Source organism: Enhydra lutris, unplaced genomic scaffold (assembly GCF_002288905.1).
Source record: "Enhydra lutris kenyoni isolate GAN:26980312 unplaced genomic scaffold, ASM228890v2 scaffoldscaffold85, whole genome shotgun sequence".
NCBI lineage: Eukaryota > Metazoa > Chordata > Mammalia > Carnivora > Mustelidae > Enhydra > Enhydra lutris.
The window spans coordinates 9,038,057-9,050,825 of record NW_019154169.1 but is presented as its reverse complement, the minus strand read 5'-3'; the positions used below and the strand labels follow the sequence as shown (position 1 = coordinate 9,050,825).

Here is a 12,769-nt window from a genome sequence, read left to right as displayed (position 1 = left end):
AGCAGGGCTGGTCAGGAGGAGAGACGGGGTGGGGGCCGGATGCCCACGAAGGGGCTCTCCCCCAGCGGGCCCTCCCTCCCTGACTCAGCCTCTCCGTCAGCCCTGACCCGCCTTGGGCCAGGCAGCCCCCCACCCCACCCCAGGGCACCTCCAGGTCGCAGCCGCGGGGGCTGTGTCAGGGGTGTGTCTCCCGCAGTCCCTCTCGACTGGCCCCACCTCTGTCTCCGCGCAGAGGCTCCTGTCTCCGCCATCTGACTAACCCTAATTCTGACTCAGCTGCTGCTGTCTCTCATCACTTTATTATGTAACAAATCTACGTCCCGCAAAGTATATCACAAACAACATTGATGATCCAGTGGCAGCCCGATGAGAGTGGCGCACAGCATGCAGGGGGGATCCCTGCCTTGGAAGAGCTTTCCGGGCCTGCGGGGGCGTGCACAGACTGGCGGCGAACACCGTTCATCCCCCGGCTCTCTGAGGGCACGGTCCTGGGCTTTCCTGGGAGCCAGGGAAGCAGTGCGGGCGGCACGAGCTGCACAGGAGCGATGGTTCTGGTCCAGGCGACGACTTCCATGCCCCCGACACGGTTCCAAGCCCATGTGCAGGGAGAGGCTCCCCTGGAGCTTAGTTGCTGGTATCACCCTTGACAGCCGCCTTTTGCTCGGTCTTCCTGAGGAAGTCCGTGCATCTGTCTGCTCCGGGTAGCCCTGACCTGATGGCTGACATGCAGCCCAGGAGGACGGTCTGCAGGACCTGTGAGGTTCTAGACCTGGGTTTTATTTTCACTTGCTGTGCGGCTTGGAGCAACTCATGTCTCCCTTCTGGCCTCCCCTGACTCACCTACGGAGTGGAGGCAAGTCCCCAGTTCTCTGGGTTGTCTGGAGGATTCCGTGTGGCACCAGGCCCAGCAAAGGACAAGACTGCTCAGGAACCGGAAGCTCCCATATTGAACAGTCTCTCGGTGTGAAATGTCCCTCAGCCTCCAGGCCAGTTCTCACTTTCTGTGTCTGGCTCTATTCCTGTCTGACCCAGAGGGCAGAGCTGAGGCCCAGGGGTCAAAAGCTGTGGCCCCAGGATCTCCCTCTTACTCTGGGCCGTGTGCCTGAGGAAGTGGTTTTGAAGATCCTTCAGGCTTGGCTATGGTGGGGTGCCATCATTCTGTCTCCCAGGAGTGAGGGGTCCCCAGGCCCCACTCTCTGACCCGCGGCCCACAGCCCTCCCCAAGCAGCTGAGCCCTTCTCCGTATGCTTGTCTACTAGGGGAGCAGGAGCCGGGTGTGGGGGCATGGGAAGGCGGGACGCCTGGGTTCCCACAGGCCAGTGGCTGAGTCACCGGGAGGCCATCTGGCTCCCATTAGCCTGGGGCGGCAGGGGGCTCTGTGGGGCGGGCCCTGTGGCCAGCTGGGGGGCAGGGACGCTGGGGCAGGCTGTGTGTGGGATGACTCAGGACCCATGATAACAGCCTGTATGTATTTGGGAAGTGTAAACAAGAGAGGGAGAAGGAGGCGGAAGAAGGGAAGGAAGGAACGTTGTGGCTGGGGAAAGAGAGGGGCTGGTAGGGCTGAGAGGGGAGAGCCCACGTTTCCATGCCCCCTCCCGCCACACCCAAGCCAGCAGACCCATGGCCCTGGTGCTGCCCCTGTGCCCCCCTCCCAAGTCTGGGTCCTGAGGGAGAGGTGACGGCTGGTAGCCAGCCCAGCGAGGCCGCCTTCCTCGGCATTGGCAGCGAGGCCGGTGGGGTGGGGGGATGACAAAGAAACCAGAAAAAGAAAGGCTGAGGGGCAGACAGAGGGCCAGAGGCAGCATGGAGGCCGAGATGGGAGCGGACAGGTGGGAAAAACCAGAGGCCTGGAGGGGGGCTGAAGGAGATAGGAATGAACGGGGAGCAAGGAGGCATGAGCTGCGTCAGCACAGAGGGGGAGAAACGGGCAGAGGCCAGAGTGAAGCCAGGGGCTCACCTGGACCCCACTGGGCATTGATGTCCACTTGGTGGGCACCAGCTACAAAGGGCCTGCTGGCCTCAGTCAAGGGGAGGTGTTCAGCCTGGGCCCTGTCATGGGGACAAAGGCACAGGGACAGGGAAGGGGATGGAGAAAGGCAGAGAGGAAAGACGGGGAGGTGCAGAAAGAGGGAGAGGGATGCACAAAGCAAGAGACAGAAATGCAGGGAGAAAAAGCGAGTGAGCCAGAGAGACAGCGAGAGACCGAGGTGGAGCTGGGCGGGGGGCAAGGTAGGGAACCCCGCACGCAGAGGGGGCAGGGAGTCGGCGGGGATGGCACCAGAGCCAGCAAGGCTGTCCCCTAGATGGAGTCACGGGCGGGGTGGGCGGCCACAGCCATCAGTCTCCATCCAGCTCTGGGCTGGGCGCATCCTCGGGCTCCTCCTCGTCAAAGTACCTCTCCTCCTCATCCCGCGCCACGATGTCCAGGTTGTCGAAGTCGGGGTTGTCGTCCACGGTGCTGCAGGGGGAGGGGGCTGTCAGGGGCTGGCTCTGTGGGCCCGGCCTCGCTGCTTCTCACCCTTCAGAGGAGCTGGGGCTCCCCAGGTCAAAGGCCACATGCTGGCAGCTGTCAGTGGGAGCTGCCCCCCCGGCGGAGAGGGCCAGGCATGGAACCTCTCAGGGCTTCAGACAAAGGGCAACATTTTCCAAAGCAGAGATTTTACACGAAAACTTATGGTTTCTCTCAAAAAGCTGGAAGATGTGGGGATGGGAGGACCCTCATTCCCCAAAGAGTGGTTCTCAAACAGGAAGATCCTGGCCCTCAGGGGACATGTGGGGGCAACTAGAGATGTTTTGGGTTTCTCAAGTGGGGTCTCCTACTGGCACTGAGTGGCTCGACACCAGGGATGCCTCTACTACCACGCATAGGCCGACACTCCACATGAAGAACGATCAGGCCCGAAATGTCAGCAGTGCCGAGAAGTGTCTGCCTTGAGGTGACAAGTGATCCTAAACTGTCGGGAGGACACTTGCAACTGGTGTTCCCCCTACTGGGAACACTCTGAGCCCAGATATTCATGCTGTCCGCCCCGTCCCCCCCACACTCTGCATGTCTTTGCTGAGACATCACCTGCTCAAGAGCCTTTCCTGGCCACCTCGTCCCAACCCCCCCACCCCTAGACGTTGCCTTAATTTTATGGCCCGTAGCACCAGATGCTACATACTTCTTTTGCTTCCTCGTTAGAGTGGGACTCCCGTCAGGGCAAGGAACCCTTTCATTGGCTTTGGTCACTGCTTTGTCCCCAGAGTCTGGACACAGCAGGTGCCCGGCACATGGTGGTTGAATACAGAGGAGGGACCCACTGGCCCCGCTGCCCAGCGGCTGCCCTCCAGGGGGGATGGGCTTTGGTCCCTCTGCAACCCTAATCCTCACGCTAGGCCCAATTTCCTCATGGGCACCTGGCTTTCTGGGGGCTCCCCATGGCCCAGGGACTCTGCACCCTGCTTTGAAAGGTGCAAAGCCAGCTGGAAGGTGGATAGCCAGACTCGCCTCCAGAGCCGAGTGGACCTAGCTCAGGCCAGCGGTGCCCCCCACTCAACTGGTGAGGGTTGGTTTGTCGTGTGTCACTGGGGCTGGGTCTGAAGCCAGGCCCTCGGCTTGCACACCTTCCAGGCCAGACTGCCTCGGCCTTTTATCTCTGATTCTGATACTTCATTCTTCTGTGTCCTTGCCTTCCCAGAGCAGTGGCTGTGTCTCGCCCCGAGGTCACGGTGGGGAGAGCAAGCAGACTGCTGCACGGCCACCACAGACCCCTCCATGATGGCATCAACCCTGCCAGCGGTTACCTATTGCATGGAGGAGGTGTGGGGGCGTGAGGAAGAAGCTGGCATGCCTGGGGAAACCTGGAGGGCTTGGCACGGTGGCATCCTACTGGGCCACCACCACTCACCCAAACAGGAATATGTCAGTTTTTTTTTTGAGCACTGACCATCAGCTCTGCTCAGTCCCTTCTTCAGGTGAGGGGACTGATACTCAGAGATGGACAAAGCTAGTCCAAGGACACACACTCATCTTGGGTTCTTCTGAGACCCTTATGCCATCTGAGCTGGGCTGAAGGCCGTGGGGTGCTGGGCTGGGGGCGGGGCGGGGCAGGGCCGGGGTCACCTGTAGTCAAAGTCCCCGTCCTTGCCGTCTAGGAAGCGCTGGTGCATCCGGCTGGTGAACTCTTCCCGCAGGATCAGCCTCTCTTCTGAGTCTGGTACCCAGGACTCCGAGTCTTTGCTGGGGCTCTGGTCTGTAGGGGCGGACACCACAGCGGGGTCGGGGGGGTGGGTAGGTGTGAGTGGTACACTCGGGGAGGGGCTGAACGCACGGCCACAGAGAGCTGCCTCCTCTGTGCTGGTGGCACTGCGAACACAGTGGTGACCAAGACAACCCTGGCCCTGCCCTCCGGGCCAGATGCCGAACACGCAATGACGATACAGTGCTCTGGAAGTTGGAGAACAGGGTCAGGAGCTGATACCTGGAGGGCGGCGAAGGGAAGGCATTCTTGGCAGAGAGAATGGCATGAGCAGGGGCCTGCAGGAAGCAACTGCTGCATGCCTTTGAGGAGTGGGGGACAGAGATGCTGGAAGGACTGGGAAGAGCCTGGGCACTCAGGGCAGGCAGGGGAGGGATGTGAGGTCTGCTCTTACAGGTCAGGGGTCCAGGCTGGGAGCCCCCTGGTACCGGCCCTCACCTTCCTCATCACTGTCCTCCTCCTCTTCCTCCTCCTCCAGGCAGGCCTCCTCTTCCTCCTGCTGCTGGAGCAGCCGCTGCTGCAGCTCCCGCTCCTGGTAGGACTGGAGCAGGAGGTCAGAGAGCGGGCAGGCAGGGGTGCCGAGGGCGCCTGGCTTGGGCGGCTGGTGGGCTGGGGCGCGGGCACTGAGCTCCTCCTGGGTTAGGTACTGCCCAATGTACTGCTCATACAGCAGTGGGGCCCGGAACCGCATCTGCTCGTCACTGAAGTACTCACCGCCTGCATGGAGACAGGGCGCGCCCGGGCTCAGGGGTCTGGGTGTGGGCTGAGCCTGTCTGGGCACATGCATGTCCACAACTATGCTTGTCGGAAGCCATGCACGCACAAGGGCAAGCGTGGCATGCACACTGAGACAGGTGGGAAAGCACACAGAGACCTGAGGTCACATGGCCACGAGTATGCACGCGTGCATCTGAGTGTGTGTGAGTCATCAGCCCCGGATCTGCACGTGTGCTCCTCTGTGTGTGCACACTCAGCTGTGGCCAACCTGGCCCCACCTATTGCCGTGCCTGGTTACACAGGTGTGCACACCCTCCTGCGTGTGTCTAGGAGTGTCTCCGAGTCAGTGTGCAGGAGGCCATAGGCAGGGGTCCTGCACACCAGAGCCAGGATGCAGATGACGTGTGGCTGTCTGTGTACATAGCTGCATGTGCCAGATAGGGGGGCCCCTGGTAAGCTTCCAGACCCCACATCTCACCTCTCCCCAGAGTGCTCTCCCCTGCAGCCATCCCTCGGGTGGGCTCGGCTTCCCCACCACCCGCTTCCCGTCTCCCCCAGCTGCCTGTTCCTGCAGGTTGCTCTGTCCCTCAGAAAACCATTAAGCCTGCCCAGTCCCTCCCACACACTGGCCCCAGCCCCGCCTTCAGAGCCCAGGGTGAGAATCTGCCCAGAATCTCGGCCTCTGCAGCACTGGGGTCTGTGGCCATCCCTGTCCTGCCCCCTCTCTTACCCATCTCTCTGTTTCTGGTATTTCCCACCATATTTTGTTTCTCTCCCTTTGTTTCCCTGGTTCTGTTTCTATCGCTCTGCCTCCACCCACCTGTTCCTCCTGGGTTCCGTATCTGTCACCTCACCCCCCATTCATTCATCCCTCCTCCCTCCCACCTCCTTCACTCCCTGTCGCTGCACCGCACCCTCTCCATCTCCCTGGCTCTAGGGCCTTTCTTCACGGTAACCAGAATCTTCACTCCCTCTCTGCCTCATTTGCTTTCATCCTTCCACTTTAGTTCTGGTGTCTTTGGTCACAAAGATGCTTATAATGATACTGTGGTCAAGAAGGTATTGTGCCTTTCACAGGCGTGCCTTGTTTCAGAGGGCCTTTGTGTCCCCAGAGTCAGAGAGAGACTCCCCGGGTTTCCTCAGTGCCTCTGTGTATGGTGTGAGAAAGGGAATCTCATTTTCCTGAGGGGTAACCACTGACCACAGGGCTGGGTTCTGTGTCTGCGGCCCACTGACCTGAAATCGCACTTGTGTCATCTACTGAATTCTGACCCTTCTCACTGCTGGTCCCATTCTCTTCCCTGGGTTCCTGTCTGTATCTACCTATCTTGCCTCATGCTTCACATTTCTGTTTCAACCTCCATGTGTCCCTGTCTCAAAACTCATCTCAAGACCTCTGTCCATGTCTCCACTCTTGCATCCTAGTTCCTTACTTCCTCTGCCTCAGTCTCCCTGCCCTCCCAGCCCTCCTGTCCCCACACCTTGGATGAGCTCACGCAGGGCAGCGTAGCGCCGGTTACGCAGGCGGGTACGCAGGGTGCGGGGTCGGGTACTGCCCTGCCGGGCCACCTCGGCACAGTAGAAGTCTGCACGATGGTCGCCGCGCAAGTGGCCAAAGCAGGCCAGGTGCTCCTCGCGGAGGCCCGTGCGGAAGCGCTCCAGGAACACCAGCGGCTTCTCATGGTATAGCTGGCCTAGGATGGCCACCTTCTCCCGCTCGGTGAGGTCAGGCTCGCCCTGCTGCTGGCTGCACACTGGTAGGCGGCTGGCAGCCACAGCACGCAGCATGGCACTCACCGCCGCGTTCTCAGGCCCGGGGGGGTCATCATCCGGGGACCTTGGTGGTCCCTCTGCGGCTTCCACCTTGTCCTGGGGTTTGGGTGGGACCAGCGTCCAGCTCGGCTCTCCCCAATGCCCAGAACCGGGCTGTGTGCAGTCTGTGGGGGGAGGAGAGATGTGTCAGTCCTGGGATGGGAGTGCGAGGAGGTGGAGTGGGTGGAAAAGACTTGTCTTACATTTACTGAGCGCCTACTACATCCTGGGCACTGTTCTAGGTCCCAAAGATACCAGACTAAGCACAAAGTTGACATTTTAGTGGGGGACACAGACCATGAAAAACATAATTATTGAAAACACACAATGTGTTAGCAAATGTACAATCTGTTGGGTGGTTCCAAGAGTTTTGTAGAAAAATGAAGAGGGAGGGAGGCGAGAATGGGGTCAGTGGGGGGCAGGCTGCAATTTAATTAAATTTATTTATTTGAGATAAAGCGGTGAGGGGCAGATGGGGAGGGAGACAGGGAGAAAGAATCTGAAGGAGACTCGGTGCAGAGCACAAGCCAGATACGGAGTTTGATCCCATGATTGCAAGACCATGACATAAGCTGAAATCAAGAGTCAGATGCTTAACTGACAGCCACTCAGATGCCCCAGGCTGCAATTTTAAATGGGACAGTCAGAGAAGACCTTGCCAAAAAAGTGACATTTCGGTAGAGACCTGAGGTAGTGAGGGACTGAGCTGTGACATTTTGGGGGGAAGAGAGTTCTATGGAAAAGGGAATAGCCAGAGCAAAGGCCCTGAGGCAGGAGCATGCTTGGTATATTTACTTGGTTCTTTACCTCATTCACTGACTCACACAATTCTTTGCCTTTTCATTTATTCACAAAATCACTAACACATCCACTAAACTGTTCATTCCCTCTCTTTCTATCCTACTCATTCACACACTCACCCAACCATTCTTCAGCAACTCTAAACGTGTGCGAGGCCCCAGCTGGGCTGCGCTGAGGATCCACGGGAGCAAGCGAGCCAGCCCAACGCCTGCCCTCAGAGAATAGCCAGGGTGATGGGGGAGCCAGGACAGTCAAAGACAACACGGGAGGTAGTAACAGGCAAGCTGCGTGCCAGGCAAACCTTGTTGAGAGCTGTCTCTCAAAAGGTGTGGTTAAGTGGAGCGAGGCTGAGCAGGCAGGAAATAAAAGAAGACAGAAAGTACACGCAAGTCCTTTGGGCAGCTTGGCTGGGACAGGGAAGAGGGAGGGGGTGAGGGTTGTAATCACTGAGACCAGAGAAGACTGAGTTGGACCAGGGCAGGGGCTGTGCAGGAGGGCACAGGAAGGGGTGGTGGTTAGAAAGATGTTCAGGAGGCTGAGGAGACAAGCCATGGGGCTTTGGGCTGGGAGACAAGGGATGCATCCAGTTCAGGTCTGGGGACTAGTGAGATTGTCCTTGAGACAGTCATGGAAAAGGAGCAGATCTGGGGGTGGGGGGAAATGCTGAGGCCAGTTTGGGACACGGAAGGTAGGTTGGGCCCAAGGGATATCCACAGGGAGCATCTAAAAGACTCCAGGTCTGTGGGGCTGGAGACTTCTCGGGAGGAAAGCGCAGGGCTGGGGACAGAGCTACAGAGTCAGCATTGCCAAGACAGGAACCAAAGCCGAAGGAAATGAGAGGTCTTGGCGGGGGGGGCAAGGCGAGTGTGTGAGGGATAAGAAGAGTGGGCTAGGAAAGAGCCCCAACTGGATGGGGAGAAGCCATGCCTATGACAGAGGCCACGATACAAAATCGGCCGCTGAAAGACAGCCACGCTTTAATTCCTGGAGCCTGTGTGGTTGCAAAAAATGGGTCTCTGCAGATGTGAAGTTAGGGATCTTGGGACAGGGGGATTATCTTGGATTGTCCAGGTGGGTCACAATGAGTGTCCATAACAGAGAGTCCAACGGAGACTGGACATACACAGAAGAGAAGGCCACGGGAGTGATGTGGCCACAAGCAAAGAACATCAGGAGCCACCAGAAGCTGGAAGAGCCTCTGAGGGAGCCTCCACGGTCCTGCTACCACCCTGATTTCAGCCTTGTGGTACCAATTTCAGACCTCTGGACTTCAAAACTGTGAGAGAATAAATTTCTCTTGTTTTAAGCCCCCCAGCTTGTTGTCATCTGCTGCAGCAGCCATAGAAAACTGACAGAGACTGAGCAGGAGGAGCCTGAGAGAGAGGAAGGGAAAGGGAAGAGTGGTGTCACAGAAACCCAGGGGGTGCGCTTGGGTGGCTCAGTAGGTTAAGTGTCCCGCTCTTGGTTTCAGCTCAGGTCATGATTTCATGGCACTTGGAATGGAGCCTGGAGTCGGGTTATGGGCTCCTTTATCAATGGGGAGTTTGCTTGAAGATTCTCTCCCTCTGTTCCTCCCCCCACTCTCTCCTTTCTCTCTAAAATAAATAAATCTTAAAAAAAAAAAAAAAAGAAAAAAGAAGGTAAGGGACAACTTTCAAGAAGGTTGGAGGGGTCAATGGCATTGAATTCTCCAAGGAGCCTAGTAAGAGAAAAGCTGAATGGGGTGACTCCATTTAACTACAGGGGGGAGAGGCCACTGGCAATCTTGATCAGAGAAGTTTCTGGAGGTAAAAGCCGGACTGCAAATTGGTGGGAGGTGAAGAAAGGGAGGCAGGTGTGCATGACAATTTGGAGAAGATACCTGACATGGAACCAAGAGATAGATTTTCTTTTTATTTTATCTTATTTTTAAAAAGATTTTATTTATTCATTTGACAGAGATCACAAGCAGGCACAGAGGTAGGAAGAGAGAGAGGAAGGAAAGCAGGCTCCCTGCTGAGCAGAGAGCCGGATGTGGGGCTCGATCCCAGGACCCTGAGATCATGACCTGAGCCAAAGGTAGAGGCTTAACCCACTGAGCCACCCAGGCGCCCCAGAATTTCTTTTTAGATTAAAACAGTTTTTTAAATGGAAAATTTCCAACATGCACAGATTTAGAGAATAGGATGAAATGCCCACCCCACCCCATATACCACCATCCAGCTTCAACAATGACCAATTCTTGGCCAGGGACGTTTCAGCCAGCCTCCCAACCACACCTCGCCCCTCCTGGGACGACTCTGAAGCAGCGGGATGAAATTTCAAGAGAAGCTAAAAATGATAGCGTTTTAGATACTGATGGGAAGGCATCGGGAGAAATAAAGAGACTGAAAATGCAAAGGAGAGAGATGGAGGAAGCACAGAAACGGATTAAGGACTCGAGGAGGCCGATGGCACTGTGGCCTTTTGGGGAAAGGGGAATGAGAATGAAATGGGGGAGCTGTAAATCTGGACTAGGCAGAGTTTGCGTGGGACAGGAGGAAGGTCAGCCTTGGGCAAGGGAAGGGTCAGTGCCATGCAGGGGGGTAACTGAGAAGCAGGGTTGACCGAGACTCAGACGGGACAGGGCGCAGGTTTCTGGTGACCTAAGAGTTAGGCCTGTCACTGGGGAAAGGCTGGCCTAGAACTTGGAGGGGCCTAATTTAGGGCGAGGAGACGGGGTAAAGGACTGCAGCTCGCAACAAGAGAGGCATTAATCTGGACAAAGTGGCAAAGTGGGCTGGTAAACCCGAGGGCTGCTGTGTCCCCCTGTAAAGAGTCCTCCTGATCGCCCACGGGGAATCATTTCCCAAAGACACCGCAGCCCCACCCTCCCACCGCCTCTGCGCGGCCAGGACCTCACCTTCATCGGGTTCCCTGGCCGCCGCTGCGGTCGCCACGGCCTCCATCCTGATTCCTAATTAGTTAGCCCCAGCGGTAGGCTCCGCACGCTGATCCCGGCCCCAGGCCCTGAGCGGCCACTTCCGGCTGGGCACACTCTGTGGGACCCCGTGCTCCGCCAAGCCCGAAACAACAGTTCCGGGGTGAAGGCGGACCTTCCTATGCGCATGCGTGTCCTCCTCAGGTCCCGCCCCCTCGCCGCCGCCACCGCGAACGAAAAGGGCGTCGGGGTCAGAGGCTCTTCCTCGCCCCCCACCCCGCGCCCACCTGACCTGCCAAGAAATTGAACTTTCAGGAGGATCTGAACCATTGTTCAACCTGTTCACTGCTGGGACTCAGAGTCTGGCATGCTTACCTCTGGGATGGATAGCTGAATGGTTGATGGGCACCGACCAGAGCCTTTTGAGGGTTTGTGCTCTGGTTTAAACTCCAATCCATTCCCTTTTCTTTCACCACCTCAAAGAATATCTACTAAGCTTTGTTTCTTGCTTCTGTGATCAAAACCAGTCCCCGGCTAGCATGAGATGGGTGGTGAGATAAGATAGAATTTCCCACTGTGTTCCAGGACCCTAAGAATTTGCAGATGTGGAGGGATACAACCCTGGTACCAATCCGCTCTAGGTGATGGGTAGTGACTCACTCAGATGTTACCAACAAAGTGGACAGACATATCACAAGCGACCACCCTGAGTGGCCTCGACTCTGATGGGGTAGTCTGTCCACCCCAGCCTAGGTCAGGGAAGGTTTCCTTTTAGGAGGACAGGACACCCAAGCTGAGACCTAAAAGATGAGCAGGAATTAAAGAGGAAGGTTTCAGGCAGCAGGGCAAGGCAAAGACCCAGAGGGGAAGGCAGGCATGGATATTTCTGGCTACTGCAAGGACTTTGGTGTGGTCAGGGAATAAAAATGTTCTAACTTGGAAGGCCACTGTTGGGCTGCAAAGGATTTGAGAACCTCTTGAATATTAGTGCAAAATTCCACGTGCATGTGCACTTTCTGAAGCAGAGTTGATGGCATTTGGATTGAGATTTGTGACTCCCCCAGAACAAACCACCGATCTGAAGTTCAAAGAGGGAGCAGCAGAAGATGAAGCCAGAGAGGTCACCAGGGGTCAGGCACACAGGGCCTCATAAGCCACACTAAGTAGCTTGAGTTTCTTTATCCTTCGGGTAGCAGGCGGGAGTGGGGAAAGCATGAAGGTAAGGGGCCGGAAGTAATGGAGATCTGTGAGGATCTGGTGCAATGATCCAGACACTGTGGACCAGAGCAGAGAAATAACTTCCCATTTGCATTGCTGGAATAAGGGACCTAGAGGCCTATTTGCCACAGCCCATAGGTGGTAACTACATTTAAGACAGATTACTCAGAGAGGCCAGCAGAGGGTGCTGTTGCCCAACACGTGCACCAGCAAGGGGACTTTCCAGAGAGATGGAGGCCCTTCCCCTGTGCTCTGAGTGCAGAGGGAGGCACTCTAGGGTCCCATTTAGCCTAACTAGCCACCAATTTTGGCTCCATCTCACATTCAGATGCCTCATTCCTGATCTCAAAACTAGCCAGCCTTCCTCCTCCTCTTGCAGCCTGTGTTCCATTCATGAGGCTCTGAGGTACTTCCTGTAAGGGATGGGGCTCAGCTGGCACTCCTGCGCCCCAGCATGATCCTTTACAAGGGGCCGGGAACACCACATATGGGGGAGAGGGCACTAGGCTATAAGGAGATGCAGACACAAAGTCTTTTAACTTGGCTACTTAAAAAATTGTTCCCTTCTCCAGGAAGACCTCCCCTTACCACAGTCCCTACCCTCAGGCTTTCACAGCTGACCATGTGGTGTCACCATCTGAGGACAAGTCCGTGTTACCTCTGGACTGGGAGACCCATGAAACAGAGCTCCGGCCTGCCCTGACCATGCTGTATCCCCAGCACTGTCCAGAGAGAGTGAGGCACAGAACAAGTATGTACCACATGGTGGCTGGATAAAGCAGTTCCTGGAATCCCCACTAGCCTGGATCCAGGAGTGCAGGAAGGACCCGTCCTAAGGCCAGCACCCAAAGCCAGGACCGAGGTGGATGGTCCCCATGATGACCCCCAACAGTCCAGCCTGGTCTCCACCCCATCAGGCCCATCTCACTCTCTGCCCAGGGACCTACCATACCTTCTAGTCGCAAATTCCTGGAGATTTGGGGCTGTGAGTGGACCAGAAAGAGCAGGGACCAGAGAACTACTTTAAAATGAACTAGTGGATTTTATACTGAGAGTCCCAGGTTTAAGGGGGGCATCCCCA

General features: G+C 56.7%; 1 protein-coding gene across 1 annotated transcript; it reads right to left on the bottom strand.

Annotated features, from left to right (window-relative positions):
• Window positions 1-280: 280 nt before the first annotated feature.
• LOC111161528 (coiled-coil domain containing 97) lies at window positions 281-12,740 on the bottom strand. The gene is made up of 5 exons (XM_022525254.1): window positions 10,453-12,740; window positions 6,440-6,895; window positions 4,680-4,958; window positions 4,106-4,235; window positions 281-2,458 (listed from the first exon to the last, which is right to left on the bottom strand). The coding sequence occupies exons 1-5, from the start codon at window positions 10,496-10,498 to the stop codon at window positions 2,338-2,340; spliced, it is 1,032 nt and encodes a 343-aa protein (XP_022380962.1). The 5' UTR covers window positions 10,499-12,740; the 3' UTR covers window positions 281-2,337.
• Between the last annotated feature and the right edge of the window lie 29 nt (window positions 12,741-12,769).

Excerpts from the sequence above, each read along its gene's own strand:
- LOC111161528 (XM_022525254.1), bottom strand. The coding sequence starts at position 10,498 with ATGGAGGCCGTGGCGACCGCAGCGGCGGCCAGGGAACCCGATGAAG. Across the intron at positions 4,236-4,679 it reads GGAGGACAGTGATGAGGAAG|ACCAGAGCCCCAGCAAAGAC; the intron begins GTGAGGGCCGGT and ends CCGCCCCTACAG. Across the intron at positions 2,459-4,105 it reads GACGGGGACTTTGACTACAG|CACCGTGGACGACAACCCCG; the intron begins GTGACCCCGGCC and ends CTCCCCCTGCAG.